The sequence below is a fragment of the Ambystoma mexicanum genome, chromosome 3q (genome assembly GCF_040938575.1).
Source record: "Ambystoma mexicanum isolate Mex_15411 chromosome 3q, UKY_AmexF1_1, whole genome shotgun sequence".
Lineage (NCBI taxonomy): Eukaryota > Metazoa > Chordata > Amphibia > Caudata > Ambystomatidae > Ambystoma > Ambystoma mexicanum.
The window spans coordinates 672,788,221-672,805,795 of record NC_090926.1 but is presented as its reverse complement, the minus strand read 5'-3'; the positions used below and the strand labels follow the sequence as shown (position 1 = coordinate 672,805,795).

Below are 17,575 nucleotides of genomic sequence, written 5' to 3'. Positions count from 1 at the left end.
TGAGAAGTGCGGCCAGCAGGTGGAAAGTGCAAGGGTAAGTACAGACTTCCTATGTCAATGGATCTATGTGATTATTGCAACCACTATTATTATGACGGCCGAAAATGCAGACTTTTTTGGGGTACATTTATTTTTAAACCATCCTTACACCACATACATATGCAGGGGGAGACCCCCCGCACTTCCCCATATTACCAAATATTATTGCTGTTAGGGGGCTGTAGGGATACAGAAACAGTCCCTGAGTGCACATGTTGCCAGGGGGCGGTGCAGGTGGGCAACTGGCAGGGAGGGGACCTGGGCCTGAGATCAGAGGGCTATCTTTGTAACCAGCACAGTTTCAGTTTCAGCCAGGAGATCACAGAGGATAGGAGGAGAAAAAGCAGATAGAGATAGAGGAGAGGAAGGACCCAAGTTGGACCTGGTAGGGCCGATCGGAGAGGAAAGAAGCCAGGGCCTGATCAGTGATACGCAGATAATCACAGAGAGGTTTGAGCAGGATGGTAGGGGTCACCATGTCAAAGGCAGAGTAGAGATTGAGGAAGAGGACACAGGGGGTGAAGGAATCAAGGTTGAAGAGCACGTCTTCAGGGATGTTCAGGAGAGCAGTTTTCCATGAGTCCTGAGGAAGTACACAGAGCATCCAGTTGGATGTTAATGTTGCCAAGAAGGAGACTTTAACAAGGAGACTTGTTAATTAAGAGGCATTAAGTAAACATTTATGATGACCTTGGAGGAGTGGAAGGAGGCCAAGAGGGCCACCATTAATGGGAGAAGAAGGGAAATGAGAGAGCAGAGACCATATGTAGAGTCCATAGGTGTGGCGAGGGAACGACAAGGAAGATGCCTGGAGGTAGCACTGGTATAGGTAAGAGCGATAGGGAAGCCTGGGTTGGATACCAGCATGTCCTTGTTAAACTTCTTCCTACCAGATTTAATGAGGAGAGCAGGGTAGTGGATAAAGAAACAGTTAGAAAAGATAGGAGTGACAGAGAGCACCATAGAGTTGGTAGGGAGAGGAAAGAAGAGGAATGGTGTTGGAGGGGGCTGGGAAAAACACAGGGGAAGGACAAAGGGAGGAGCGCATGCAAAGGAAATCAGAGTCACACTGTATGGCAACCTATCAACAACAGGCACTTATTGGCAAAATGTTGACAAAGAGAATACATTGAAAAATGACATTTTTGACGCAATGGTGAGCTATGTAGAGCTACGGAGAACCCAAATAAACACACACATCAAAAGACTGAAATAGTTTCTGAGTGAGTAAAAAGGTGCCCACTGTCTGAGGTGTTTGAAAAAATAAACCACAGCTAAAGCACAGCGTTCTGGAAGTTATGGGGTTGACACAGGTTAGGTGAATGATCGTTGCTATGAAAATCTTACCCACCATAGGCCTTCAATGCCAGTGCAAAGCACTGCATATGTGGATGTGGTTTGGGTCTAAAACAGGGTTTGACAGACACCAAGTCTCAGTGTCCTGTTGACTGATGGCAAATATCCATTTTCCCATCAGTATTTCAGCAACCAAAATGGGCAGTGCAGCACCGATGTGCTAGGGCAATTCTATTTTCAAATATTTCACCAATAGCAATCACAGAAATTTTCGAGGACCAGTAATATCAATGAAGAGAAGGTAAAAGATATACATTAATGAATCATTCACCAAATTTAATCTGCATAATTAAATACTTTGTATAGCATTCAAATGTAGTGTAATAGCATTCAATTGCTGATGTACAATGTACAAACATTGGGGAACATATCGAAAATGTTATTGTGAGCAGATTATGAAGACCGCTACTAATTATTTAAATTGGGAAGGGCACTTTTCTACAAGTTCCTCTTTAGGTGGACAGGGCTCGTTTGCAATGTTTTGTGGCACTGTATGTGTCCTAGCAACAAAATCAGGATTGATTCCATGAGTATGCATGGCCAACACATTCAATGTCAAATCTTTCACAAATTCAAATTCCATTTCCTAGTATATTGGCTTGGTCACCCATTGTTTGCCTCGTTTTGTGAAGGCTATGAGGTAACGAGGCATCCCGAAATGTCCTGCAGTTTTCGCTTGTTCCCTCCCAACGTTCTCATTGTGTGCAAGTACAGCTAGTCTTGTTCTGGCCTCCATACAGTCTATGCTGAAATACAACCTTTTGGGCCTGTACATTAGGCACATATTGTGGAACACCTCTAAATCTCCGGTATGACAGAATTCTGTGAGTCGCTTCAGGTCTCTTGAAAGCGTTTTATTGTACACAATCTTCTCAAGAGCTTTGTGTGGAGGTGAACATGGCAACAACCACTTCTTTTTGTGTTCCTGCTCCTTCGATAAGGGTCCATGTGCACATTTGTGAACATTTTGGTTTTCTGTCCATGAGTGTACGTTGGAACAATGGTGCATCAATGAATGCCATTTTTAAAGTAGAATTTCTACAGACCCATCCCAAGTTTTGGAGCTCCACCAAAGATTGTTGCTGATAGACTGACACAACTGTAAAATATTTTCCGGACCCTTTTTTCTACCAGCAGCTGTAATTTTTGTATTGACTGATTTGGCAACGTGCCATACATCAAATTGATGACGAATGTGTGGCTTTGGCTATTGAAACGTGCCTGTCAGTGGCTATCAGGTCTATTTGCATTCCCCTTGATTGAAGATGTTCGACGGATTTTATGAAACCCAGTTTTCCATGGCCACAGAAGATGTACATTTGGACACCTGCACTATCTCCAAACTCACAATTTCTTTACATTCCATGTCTTGAAAGTGGTATGTGCAGTACTTTGTTGCAAATCCGTGGCTGTCAACTGTATGTTGCCAGCTAGCCAGAAACGTATGCCAGAGAATTTGCTTTCGATTGACATCTGTTCAATTTTCCAGTCTTGACTAATAGCGGGGAATAAGAATTCCCTTTGATATTTGTAGTACTGGGTTTTAGCAACAAACTCAACTCCCACAAATTGACAAACTGGAAAATCTTACTGAAAGTAGACCCACTGAAAAGTAAAGCTGCTGAACATAGTAGATTTTGAGCTGGCACTTTGCCCAGCATCGGTTGAGCGGACCATGAAAAATGTATTATTGAGGTGGACAAAGCTGGCTTGTATTTTCGTAAAACACGAGACACATTAATCAATGTCTCCCTGCATATGTTCCCCATGAATGTATGGACACATTTCAGCACCTGTACAGTTAAGGATTTCAATCGGGCGACACACCTTGGTCTTAGCTTAGGATGTAACACACAATTGGAATGCTTTCTCTTTATTTTATACAAATTCAATTTGAGATGGCACACAACCTGTCTCACACCCACTTTTACAAATAACCCGGGTCACAATGGATCATGAACCAGGCCGGTTGGTGGGAATGTAATATTTATTTATTTTAAGATTCAAAGAAATCACACAAATTTTAATATAGGGCAGCAATCACCAATGGGGTGATAATTACAATGAAAAGCACTGAAATGCTTTTGGTTAACCTTCTACAAGAACATATCCAAAGCACAAATGAATAGGAGCACTTGTGCAATTAGGATAGCTAGCACCCGAGTTAAGATTCCCCCTGCAATGTTCCCTCAACCCACAATTAATCGCCTTTTGAGTGGATAGAAACAAGCATCAGGTAGTCAGGTATATGAGGCAGCAAACAGAATCAAAATCCAACCTCCATCACAAAAATCCTTTGCAATGGCCTAAAATGACACTCGGATTTCAACTAATAATTATTTGTGTAGTTATATAATGATGTACATATGTTTTATCACAGTACCAGAGATGTTATATCACTAGCAACCATGAGGCAAGGTATCACAAAAGGCATACAGTTCAAAAGCAATGTGAAAGTGAGAACCCAGTGCAGTCGAAATCACACGTGGAAAAGTTGCATTTACACTTTTTTCAGTTTTAAATGTCAAAATGTTTTTTTTTTTTAAATGGGTGAAATATACAAAATCGGAATGCAGTTTCGGCTGGGGTGATAGATGCACATCACAGGGACAATAGGAATGTGAAAGAGTGACTATAGCTGAAGAAACGGATGAGATTTTCAAGGTGAAAGGAGGTTCCGATTTGGTAAAATTAAGCAATTAAGAAGAGAAATCAGTTTGAAAAGGAAAAGACAGATTTTGCTTATACTAGTTTTAATGACTGAGAAAAAAGGAACGCCACCTGTGGATTCAAAAGTTACACTGCAGTTGTAACCTTTCACGCAGTGTACCTCTGTTCTTTAGGGAAAATTCATTTATTTAATCAAAATATTGCTAAGCAGTTACAAGATGGGGTTAATGAATGAATGGCACTACCTAGGAATCAAGGACAAGATGCACAGAGAATTCTGACAGTAGGACAAATTACCAAGGCATGGATAGGGTTGCTTAGAGAGTGGAACAAAGACACAAGGATCAGGATGGGGTAGGCTATGTGTTTCTATGGGATGGGGAAATTCTCACAGTCCCCGCTTGAGTTTGGGATATTGGGACAGTCAACCGAGTCCTGGTCATTGCACAGCTTGGGTCACCAGGTAGCAGCAGACTATTCTAGCAGAACACCAGCTGGGCCGGTCTAGTCGCTGTATAGCAGTACAGCTGGATGGCAGAAGTTCAGCGGGCAGGCAGCTAGCGAGCAAACATCTGGTCTGGTCACAGGATGCTCCCCACAAGGGTACCACAGCTTTTGCCCTTGGTTAGTAGGGTTTTTAGTGGGATTTTCTGGATCAAAACCATGCTGGGAAATGGTCAGCCATGCTTTGGCCTTGTATTGCAATCTGTAATCTGGCAAGATGAATGTAGAAGATCAGGAACGCAGGCGCTGGAAATTCAGGAGAGTGTGTGTCTAGAGTTCTGTCAGCCACCCTTATTTATAAGACACAGTGACATCATAGAATTATTGGAACTGAGCTGTTGGTTGCCTCCTCTAGTAGGTGACTCAGTTTATGGAGTTGGACTTTATGACGTGCAAAGCATTCCCACAGACCTTTTTGCCAAAAGTCAGTCTTAGCATAATTTACACATTTGTACAGTTGTGGCACTTTAACAAAACACATAGGCAGATTACATATTTTAAACAAGCTTCTATTCAACATTGTACTTTTAAAACATGCATTTTCTTTTGGTTTTCAAAAGGCCATTTTGACACATGGTGAAAGCTGCTAGGATTTCTCTTTTAAATTTGGTTTTTCTCTCTTCCACCTGGCTTCTCAATATTGTTTTGCAGCACTATTCTGTTTCTTTTATCCAGCAGTTTGTTCAAGCCACAGGGCCACTGAAATAGGCATATACCCATAGAGCTAGGATGTCTTTAAAACCTTGATTTTTGACATTTTGGAACCCAAATTTAAGTGTTTTCTCGCACGACTAAAAGTGAAGTTTCTTAGATTTCCCAGATTTGGCTTGACATTAGCCTGTCTTTCAGGGATAATGCTCTCTTCTGCTGAAGCACAATGTGAATATGGATAGGCATGGCAGGGCCTTATTGATAAAAAGCAATGTGATATGGAATAGATGAAAATAGCATCAGGGCAGCATCCTTTTTAGTGTAAAATATTCCCTTTTCAATGTGAACTTTTTGCAAGCAGCTGAGCAGCGCTGTCTTTTTCAACTTGCTTTGTTTGGTGCACACAAGAACACACACTGCCCCTTTTCTGGGTGTGCTCCCTGTTCCAACTTGCCCAATAGGTGTTTGGCAAGATGGTGCAGCCATCCTTTTGTCTCTGCCAAATGCAGTTTTGATGCAATGGTGCTCCAAAGAACCAGCGCAGCCATTTTGCTGTTGACTGCAGAAGCGCAGCTTGGTTATGGATGGGAATTCTGCTGAGTGGGTCAATGGAGCCCACAGTACAATCTCTATCAGGCAGCTGTCAAATACAATGTATTGTTGCCCCTTTAACAGCCAATCGTCCGGCATGAATGTTGTTTGTAACTCAACTGTGGTGGACAAATCACCCAAACTAGGCAAACTGAAGTCAAGATCTTTACCAAGTTCCTCGGTCAATTGCATTGAAGCTTCAGTCTGTTATTTCAGGTTGTGATATTTGCACACGTATTGGAGAAACAGTTAAAATTGAATGTTTCTTGGGTGGAACATTTTTGGCGGGTGTAGATTCTGGCAAGGGGTCTGTGAGGAATTGCAATGCATCTTCATTGTATTCATTTTCATTTTGTCGAGTTGTCATATGGTAGCAATGGTCCATGGACACGGATCGCCGATCACATTCCATTCAATTTCCGGCCATTCGGCATAAGTATCACGAGTCTGCCTATTGACTGGACCACGCTGCGCTTCAAATATTAGTTGCTCCATTGTGAAATCTGTTTCGCAAGCGACATCTTTGTTTTCATTTGTTGTCTGTGTCTTTATACTTCTCTTCCTTCTTGGCTTCTAAGAGATGTATTGAAAAACATGCTCAATGTATAGCACCCACACAGCACATACCACTTTAAAAACAAAAACATATGAATAAAACGCTAGTCTAAAAACCTCTACAAACAAACTTGTTTGTTTGTTATCCTTGTTTTCTTGTTTTTTTTTTAAACTGTGGGATTCTCTTCTGGTCCATGTGCTTCCACTTCTAATTCAACAGCCTGTGTACATTCCTTGAATCCAATATTCATTCAAAAAAAAGTCTATAATACTGGAAATTCAAATCTTTCTTTGCACAGAGCACTTACAAACATAGCCTCAAACAGTGTGCGTTATTTAGTCATAATATACATTTCAGAATTCACCTGATAACCTTCCGAGATGTCACATGTACTTGATCAAAGATCACTGTGGAAAACATACTGACTGTAATGTTGCCCTCAAACTTTTTTATAATGTATTCTGCATTAGAGAAGATGTGTAAAATTAGAACCAAAATCAGAAAAGTTTGAAACAGTACACTGTCACATGCATTTCACTCTCTAATAATATCCTTTGTAGGATTTACTTTCATTCTTGCAAGGGAACTGTAAGTAGGCATACCTCATACTCTGGACCGGTTGCAATGGAGGAAGTGATTGTAGTCGAAGTTCCAGCATCCCCCTGTAACACAGTACTTGTTTTAGTATGGATGAATACAGCAAAATGGAACTGAAACAAACAGATGCAAACCATGGTACATATAGAGAGAAATCCATACATACATGCCACGTGTTACTAACACTGATAGCACACATAAACATTTTGATTTCATTTGTAATTGCTAGCATAATACATTCTCGTAAAGGGCAAGTACAATAAAATGACTTGATGTTGACTCCAGAAAAGAAATTGATGGAGAATCTTGTTCCTTCATTTTCCATGCAATGTCATAAAGTGGTAAAAGGAAAAATTGAAGTTGTATTAGATATGAGGGCATATCCAGCGCTCTAGATTATCACTTTGTGCATGTCGGTAGGGCTCACCATTGGGCCACTGGACATGTCAGTGGTTTTGTCACTTGTGAGAGTCTGTGCGTCCATCGCTGTGCTCTATGCAAAAAAAGAGATGCATCAAGCAACAGATTACAGAAACATAATACGACTTTTAAAGGGCACAATGGCCTTATTTTATAATGGTCATAATTGCTTGATGTATTAGAGGCTCAAGAAAGAGGGACCGATGCAGTATATTGAAATCTACTATAGTAAAAATTCAATACAATCTGGTAGCTATGGAAACTTTATTACGAGACTTTTGAAGTAAATATACACTGAAAGCTCAAAACCGTTCATAAAGTTACCATTTCAGTACACTACCAGATTTAGAGCGAGAGATCATAGATAGTACCTACATAACAGCTCATTCATCATGTATGACTCACCGGAGGCAGCATGTGCATACATTTGGTTGGAATTTCATTTGGAAGCAATTTACAAAGAATTCAGAGTCAACGCTTTTTTGTTTACTCAGATCATTCGTACATATCGTCGGTAAAGTGCTGGCTGCAGATGCGGAATTGATTGGCCAAAATATATAAATAATAAAATAAAAATACTGTATGTATTTGAGTGATGTAATTATATTACAGCTCTCTATGCAAAATATGTTTTAGTCAAAGAAGGAAAACCTTTGTAACCTTGTCAAATGAACACGGCGATAACTGTCTTACAGAAATGATTGGTATACCACAAATCCGAACGTGTTATCGTCCATTGAATGTACTTTCAGGCATCAAAAGGGAATATGCTTACAAACATGGACCATGAAAGATTCCATTCTATTACAATGGACATTGATGTAATGTGCTGTTTTTTTAGGTCAAAATACTTGAAACTTTAGACAATGGTGAAGTCATTGGGCTAAATGAACATTACAATGCCCGGTCAAATTGGTGGAAATAGAAAAATAAATTGAGATCAGCAATCGATTAATATCGATAAGTAAATCGGTGAACTACCACCCTTACCTGGATGAACAAACTAGCCGATTCAGCAAGCAGGGGAGGAAGTATCCGGGGAACAAGTTGCACAATAAACGTATACCTTACAGAGCACAGACATGTTCTCCTGTAAAATGTCAAGGTGTTTATAAAGGATTAGAAAAGTGGGTGTGTATGTGAATGTGTGACGTGTTTGCTGTGGGGTCTTGCAGAGGGCAGCCTGGAGACACTGGGTCTGGGGATGCCATGATAACAATGGTCACTGTGCAGAACCCTTTTGAAGTGTACATGGTGTTTGTCACCTTGAGCATTCCCACCCTTCCTGCCCCCTTGTGAGCGCATGGCCACAGTTGCGAAATGCCATTGATACTGGAGGGGGATGGATGGGCATGAGGCAAGCGCAAAATGCCTGGAACACTGCAGAAGGGAGACACACTTATGTGGACTGCCGGGGCGGGGTCTTGCAGAGGGGAGCCTGGAGACACTGGGTTTGGGGAGGCCATGAAAACAATGGTCACCATGCAGAAGATCCCTTTTGAAGTGTACATGGTGTTTGACAACTTGGCCATTCCCAACCACCCAGTACCGGTGTGGGGTATAATGGAGGGGGGGATGGATTGTTGCGGACGAGGTGAGCGCAAAAGGGCACCAATAATTCGTTCATGTCCCTCATAAACAAGTGATTGTGTTCTTGATTCACTGAAAAATTGAAACAACTATTCGTATATGCTCATTTATATTTTTTTTAGTTTGGTGATCTTGATGGCACAAACAAACTACAAATTGTATACTTGAGTTTGCAGCACAGTGTGTGAAAATCCCCTGTACCATCCACTGTCACTGGGGAATTTAGTGCGAATGGCTCCAATGATGCAGGCGGGTATTACTCATCAAACGCTGAGTCCAAGCCTCCCCTAAAGCCACCATGTAATTGAAAGGTAGGCCACCAGCCTGTACCACCTGTAGAAGAGAAACATACATACTGTAATTGAATGAACCATATAAGTGTACCACTATTACTTGAAAATTCATCCTGAATTCTATGGCATAGTTGCCCTTACAAAAGTTACTTCATGGATAAATTAACTTGTGCTTTGAAGTCTTGACACATTACAAAAGTGAACACTGATTCAATCCATAAAGGTTTGGGACACAGCAAAATATTGTTTCTCGGTTGAAAGTGAAAGACACCTAAGCGATGAACACTATATTTAATTTGCAGACTTCATTCATTCGGGAGTACACTTACTCGTTACTTGGATAGTGAGAGCGAACTGTTCCACAAAGTTCGTGCGTAAGCACCATCATAATCCTCAATATGGACCTGTGAGGCAGGCTGCCCTGAAGTCATGCAGCTCGGTAACGAATAGCGGTGGTGTGTCTTCTTCTAATATGTAGGCCGATCATCGAGAGTTTTCTTTGCAGCAGCAGTTCTCCACCTCAGTTGGCATGTCCTAGCAGCGATTGCAGGTAAACCAGGTGGAAACGTCTTCCATGTCACTAGGCTCAGGCTCATGCTCCAGTAATTCATCTTCCCAACTATTGTTCGATTCCCCATCGTTTCCACATATTTCTCTTTCAATTACTTCCTCCTCAGAATACTCCGGCTCGTACTGGTAGGACTGTATTGTTGCCATAATATGACAAATGTTTGAATAAAATGCAAGTAACGATTGAAATCAGTATTAATGCTAGTGTAAGTATCTGTTTTGCATGTTCTTTGTGCTAAGAAAGTAGCTGAACACAGCAGAAACGAGTCACAGGCAATCCAAAAAAGACAGTGGAAAGATTGAAAAAACAACTCTGATGTTGTCTGATGAGAAGGGGTCTGTTTATACTTATTCAGGAAAGAGGCGTCCAGCCATTTCCATGGAGACATGTCAATAGCTTGCGCACAGATAACCTTGACACGAGACATGCATTGGCTTTGTGAAAAGCGAAGTAAGTGTCTAGTGATGTCAGCTTCAGGGGCGGGTTATATGATTTAGTGCTGCGAGGGCACTCGAACTTAGGGCGATGCAGCAACTGATAAGATTAGCACAGGATGGCCGCACCCCACCCGTTGTTTTCACATGTGTAAAAGTGAGAAAAACTAAGGTAAGATGCATGGGAAAGTATTTTACTATCGATCACAGTATGCTGAAAAACACATGTCCGAACGATCGGGACAATACTATTTTTGAGCACACTATTCCTTTAAACTCGAGGGGAAAGGCCGTGGATCCCATATGCATGTCAACCTTTTACACAGAACAGAAAACTTAAGAACTTCAGAATCCTGTTCCATTTGATCACTGTGGTGAGACTGTAGTTCCCAGGGTAGTTTGAGTTGCAGAATCCCCCTGCCCGACGCAGCTTGTAATTTCACCCATCCTGACAACGTTTACTTAGATATTCCAAAGTAGGAAAACCATGTATAGTTGTATATAGAGTTATCCCACCATGTCAGATTTGAAAATAAAATACATTTAACACCCACTTCTTGTGTAGTGTTGCAGGTTGTATCTGTCTGCAATAGAACTTGATATACTGTGCTATTATCATACAACAGTCATTTGACCTTTATAAAGCCACACTGTATCTTATAAATATCTATGGCCATTCCCTATCTTTATCACTTTATTGATTTATTTTTTTTTCCTCTAGGAAGCCAAATACCCAAATACACATTTCACCCTGGAAAGTCTTGACAACACCATTTTTAACCTGTTCATTGCTGGGACTGTGGCTACCTCTGTTTCCCTTCACTGGGCAATTAAGCTAATGCTGAAGTACCCTGAAATTCAAGGTAAGTGCAGGGATCGACGTGGCGCTGTCGGATAACTCTGCCTCCTTAAAGCATGTATCGAAATGTTGGCTGATCCCACAATCATTAAAACGAGCAAAGCCATCAATAGATTCTTCTCCATCACCCCCCTCCTTTTCAGCATTTATCTGATAAGTTTGTGATTACCTTGTCCTCTCTGGAACTGCACCTTCCTGCATGTTATTTGGAGGTGACCAGATATTCAAAATAGAAAACCAAGACAGGCTACCTACCTACATAAGTGGGAATTCAATTTTACTATGGTTACTATGAGAAAAACAGGGCCCGGGAGGAGTCCAGGCATTCCCCTTGATATAAACTGTGCAGATTTGGTTGGCTGTGAATGTGAGTATATTAATAGCAAAGGACGTTTTGCTCCGATTGCTATTCCAGAATCTGTTTCCAAAGCGGTCCCTGTACCACAATCAGTTAATGATGTGGCTGTTAACTGAAAGTTTTGAAATTCAATCCCGCCCCAGAATGCAAAAGAAGAGACTTCAATGTTGTTGTAAAATTTCAAAAGCAAATGTAACATTTGTTTTGGTGTGTAACTGTTATATAGAATTGAAAGATTGTTACTGTCCCTGCAGTAGCAGCCAGTGGCCGCCCTCCCTATCCTCAAAACCAGGAGAAGGCTTTTAAATGTCTCTCAAGACAGAGGTGGGGTGGTATTTTGTCAGAAGACCTAATTCTGCGACTGTTCCTGGAAAAATTGGGACTTCAGGTCACCCTATGTTATTTTGTTGCCAGGTTTCCGATCGAAGGGGATTCAGGGGCACCACCTTTCTCTTTTGGAAATGATCTTGCGAAGGAGAGAGAGCATCAAGAGAAGATATGGGCTGGTTGGGGAAGAATATGTGGGAAGATTACGTTATCATGTATGCCCTCTTTTGGCAGCAAACATTATTTATGAATGTGGGGGTGCAAAGAGGACAACTGTGTAAAATCTCGGCGTATTTCTCCCAGATGAAGTGGGAGGGCACCCTCGCCAGTGTTCAATTGAATTAAACCAATTACTTTTATCTGTTCTATGTTACTCTTATTGAAGTCTAACTGCATCTAAATAGTCTCAATCATAGCCCTGCAAACCCTGGCAAGCCTAGAGTAAAGAAAACAACCACAATTAAGGGCTCCGTTTTTTGTCAGTCAGTGACCAGCCAATTCAACACCCTTTCCTCACTAATGCCATGCTAACGTTGCCCAAAGCTATCTGTGCGAAGATATCTCCCATACCCGAAAGGACCTTCCTATCAGCCAACGTTTGTGGATTCAACAGGCCCATCTCTAAGCACATCAGTGAAAGACACAGTCACTTGCCAGTCCAGGATCCCCTTGAAAAATGTCCTATTCAACAGCGTTCTTCATCTCACCATTGTCACTTTAAGAAATGCCTCAAAACTCCACCCTTAGCCCAACTAGGTCCATTAAAAACTCACAACATGTGAAGAGACTTGCCATAGGGCAATTTAATGCATTGTGTAGATTTATTTAAAAAATGAAAACTAATGGTTAAAATGGAGAGAAAATGTGTAAATGAAAGGAAATCTGGAAAGAGGTGACCAGAGAATTCGGAACTAACGCAGGAAGACTTTGCGAAACAATGAGTGAGATTTGAGGTGGAAGTATCTGAGCAGCTGATCTCACCCGAGACTTGTACCGCATTAACTGGAGAATACCATTCAGACGCAGGAAGTACAAGCAATGGTGACCAGAGCTGATTTTGAGGCAGCTGGTAGCGTCATTTGGCTTGGAGGGATGGAATATTGGGGTGTGCACCGTTGTTGGTAAAGCAGTGCACCTGATTTACTTAATGGAAAGGTGTACTGTGATACACATGCTTTGGTATCGCCTTCAGCATGTGCACACCACTGCTTTCAAGTGATAGTCCTAACTCGCGATCACTGCTGTACCATTTTATGGGATACATCAAACCGAGGGGCTATTTCCTGAAAATTCAATGAATTGACATGGTAGCAATGATTTGACAGAAGCGGGTGGCCAGTATGCATGGACCCACATGACGATTGTCTGCTGTCAATAAAAGCAGATTGTCAGGTTGTGACTTCGGTTCTTCACTTGTACATAAAATGACTGGAATGGACCCTCAAGTTGATGATTTAGGCTGCGTGATTAAATTGACTAAAGGTTGAGAGGCCGGTATGTTTGAACTTGTGCTTTTAGGGTCAGTTGAATGCTAATAATACAAAGGAAGCCAACCCCTTAATAAATAAAATGTGCAGGAAATGTAAATGTGTTATCTGGCCATTGAATCCTCAATGTCTGTATTCAAAACCAGTACATATTAGACTGGATCTTTTCTAGAGTTTGATTGTAAGCCCGCTGCTAAAAGTGTGACCATTCATTTTTCAGCTGTTGTGCAGTAGCTTTCTACCAGCACACCTGGCCTCTGCCTCAACCGTTAATTTGACAAAATGAAAGCTGTCTGGGGATTTATTTCTTTTTATAGAGAAAGTTCAGAAAGAAATTGACGATGTGTTGGGGCCTCACCGGAGTCCCTCGATGGAGGACCGACTTCACTTGCCGTACACTGATGCAGTTATCCATGAAATCCAGAGATACGCCAACCTCCTCCCAACCAGTCTTCCACACGCCGCCCTGCATGAGATCAAGTTTAAAGGCTACACCATTCCCAAGGTATTCATTTTGTTATAAAAGTCCCACCTCTATTATTATAAGGAAGCATGAAAACGTTGAGGGAGGCAATCCTCTGCAGATACGCTGCATTATCAGAATATTAGGTACCTTGGTGTGCACATGGTAACATTTTGAAATGCCTTTAAATGACTGTCTTTAGGCTCCAGAATTGTCAAAAGATGCCAATGATGTGTATGAAGTGTTGTATATGTTCTCTTAATATGACCCATGAAACAGCTGGATGGACATCATCAAGATGTAGGGACTGTCGGCCTAACAGTGGAACCATGGCCAATTCTATTTATGCAGAATATCACAGGTCTACATTCCCCCTGTTAGCAACATGTGCTCCTAATGAATCACTAATGAATGAATCCAGCAAAAAAAACAGTTGACATTTTAGCTGAGGAGGTTGAGCATGAGTACGATTTGTGTGCATATATTGTAAGATCTTGGTGTATCAAGAGATCAAGCACTGTAGGATTCACATTTGCTATGGATTTGGTATTAGTCTTGCAGGATGGGTCCATTTAAATGGGTTTTCTGGAATTCATGCTGCTTGTAAGAGTCTAAACTAGCCAGATAAGATGGCGCTCTATGCAGTTGTTGAATATCTAGAAATAAATACATAGCAAAATCATGTTTTAGGCTCAGATATCGAACATTTCAAATTAAAATGTTGACCCTCACCAGTTCTCCCTACAAACTGACCAGGGTTGCTCGTACCGTCACACTCATCTGAGATGTTTCTTGTTTCCCAATCATGTTTCCTTCTTAATAGGGTACACCTGTAATTCAATTGCTCCAGTCTGCTCTACAAGACAAGAAGTATTGGGACGACCCTGAGAAATTCAACCCTAACAGGTTCCTGGATAAAGATAGAAAATTCAAGAAGAATGAGGCCAACATCCCATTCAGTGCAGGTACAAAACACCATTGGGAACTATGCCCTTTCCTTGATTAGACGATCTTCAACCTGATTCATCAATCTACATTTTGTCTATATAGCACATATATTGCTGCCACCATCTAAAAATCATGGTAACAAGGAGGTGCCTTGCATCAACCCAGGTTGAATATAAGAAATGTATGTCATGTCTGTGATATTGCTGATGGCAAAGTCAGGCCTTTGTGCCAGTCTATACTGTTATTATGTTGTGTTACTGGAATATATACCCCACTTTGCATGGTCTCCATGGAGGAACTGAAACAGTGGGGGACATGTTAGGTTAGAGGGAGGAGAAGGAAAATGCAAGATCACTTTGATGTTGGCCACAGGATAGATGCATTTTTCTACAGAGGGGAGCATTGTGTGCCAGTGGTAGTAGGGTGCTTTGGTCGCAGATGTGGTATGTAAGGTATTTATAGATTTGTAGAGGTGTAGTGTTGTGTTCTTTTAAGACTGATGGGAGGAGTCTTTAGTTTGCTGTGTTTGGGTGGCATGGTTTCCCTATATATAGTGCATTTGGGTATAAAAGCTGCCAGTGTTGCTAAAGGTGTGAGCAGAGTGTCCGATGAGCCGTTTAGAGCATCCATCCCTTTTGCCAATGGAAATGTTTTTCTTGAGGTGACCTGGTGTGTAATTTGTGGGAGACGACATATGCCTCTAAATCCTGCAGTGTTGCAGATGAGTGGGAAAACAGGAAGGAGCAGGAAGGGGGGAGACCGGTTTGCAGCATAATTGATTGTGAGGCAGGGTGCAGAGTGGAGTTTCTGGAGCGGTTGAGGTTCTGGTGGGTTCTGGAAGCAACTCTGTATTCTGTGGCATCCCAGTGCAGTGTATAGTACCTATTCAATTGACTTTACTATTGGGTGGGGCAAGCACCCTGGCACCTGCACTGTATTAGACGTGAAGGTGAACTAAACAGAAAACCTATTCCCTGATTACTTGGCCTCAAGTTCACAGCATTTACTCAAGTGATCCTTTCGCTATGCTCCTTTCCCTATTAAGGGGCGAAGAGCCAGATTTTTTGTTTTCCTGTTAAGGAGAACCTCGCTGTTTAAGATTTCCTTTGGCAGGGAGTCCTAGAGATTTGCTGTCATGATAGAGAAAGCTGCTCCTCCTTATCTTTCTGGCATATGGATCCCAGCATTCTCCTCAGTTGTTATAAGGGATTTTTCCTTGCATGAATTTGGTTCCATGGTGCGGAAGAGGTCTGTGAACAATGCACAGTGCTTTGAAATGTATAGTTTACTTGACCAGTAGCCAGCAGAGTGATCCTACAGCTGGCTTTGTGTTCCCTCCTGTTTAGTCTGACTAGTAGTCTTGCCTCTGTATTCTTGATGCGTTGAGGTTTCTTAGCATGATAATCTCGCATGCTGAGGTATATGCTTTTAGCATAGTCGAGACTTGATAAAACCAAGGTTATGATGCAAGGGGTTCTGTCTGAGAAGATGAGTAAAGACATGTTGTGTCTGGTTGAGTGTAAGTGTGAGTGTATTTCTTACCTACAGTGTTTAATTGCCATTCTAGGTTAAGTCCATTGTTCATAAGAATTCCTAACATCTTGATCACTCTAGATGTTTCCAAGTATGTACCCATTACTATAGCCCCTGATTCTGCTGTCTGCAGTATGACATTGGAAGACAAATTTATGATTTCTGTCTTGTCTGTTTGGTTTAAGATTGTGAGCCATCCATGTGTTCACTTAAGTGAGGGCGTTGGTGAGGATGGTATCCGAGTCCATGTTGGTGATCATTTTGAAGACTATCTCTGTGTCATCTATGTGATTGTAGTATTGTAGTAGATGGGTCACTATCTTTTGAAAAGTCTCATGAGTGGTGCATGTATATACTAAAGAGCAGAGGAGATACTTTACAGGATATGCTGAGTGAGATTAAAATAAAGGATAGAAGACAGTTCATATTCATGGATAAAGACCACGTGCATTGTAGCACAGTATTCCTACTACTCCTAGCCTCTTACTTAGTGACATGTGAATAATGACATGTGGATAATTATAGGAGTATGAGAGCCGGGGGGGGGGATGTTGATATCTGCATTAAGCTTAAGGTAGACTCCAATGTATAGAAGTGCAGATTCTGTTCCCCTCATTAATCTTATTCATACATGTGGTTGGCCAAGGATGTTGATGAACTTAAAAGTCCTCCAAGATTTGACTATAAACCTAACTTTCCAGCAATGTAGTGGTGTCCGGGTATAAAGTGGGGTTTCAGAGGAATGGTTTAACAAAGTCCACCCTTATTAGATGTATTTGGGCAGGGTTCTCTTGGGGAGCCTATTTTGTTGCTGTCCTTAAGCAGTTTAGAGAACTCAGCTTTTGATATGGACTTGAAATGGGTTGACTGATGTGGTTGTTGGCAAGGTTTTTTTGTGAAGGATGATATTGTACCTAGCAATAAATGTTATGACTATGGCTTGCTCAATGTATTTCTCCTTGTTTTGGAAATGGCTGGTAATGTCATCCAGCAGTTTCTGGGAGGGTGTACATGATTCTTTGCAGTGACTGATTCCTACATTCTCCCTCTTGATTCTGGCTATGTTTTTGAGAACTGCATTGCTGCTGTTTGTTTTTCCAGGCTTTTAGGTTTTGTGCAATACACTTTGGAGCAATACTGCTCATTCCTGCGTGACTCGATGATCTGGTACTGGTATAATTGGCTTGATCTCCTCCTTTAGAATTCCACTTTTCGCTGGTTTAAAGGTTTTAAAAGTTCTCCTGGTGATGTCCTTTGTGATTAGTAACTGAGAGTGCTGATCCATTGATAACAAAGGGTGCCCTACAGTGGTCTCTGAACATGGATAG

The 17,575-nt window shown here is 41.5% G+C and overlaps 1 protein-coding gene across 1 annotated transcript in view; it reads left to right on the top strand.

The window, feature by feature from the left end:
- LOC138582868 (cytochrome P450 2C23-like) overlaps nt 1-17,575 on the top strand; it is a 294,173-nt gene that overhangs the window by 256,698 nt on the left and 19,900 nt on the right. Inside the window, exons 6-8 of the mRNA XM_069654560.1 lie at nt 10,994-11,135; nt 13,621-13,808; nt 14,590-14,731. Coding sequence (XP_069510661.1) covers nt 10,994-11,135; nt 13,621-13,808; nt 14,590-14,731 — 472 coding nt within the window. The remainder of the gene's footprint in view (nt 1-10,993; nt 11,136-13,620; nt 13,809-14,589; nt 14,732-17,575) is intronic.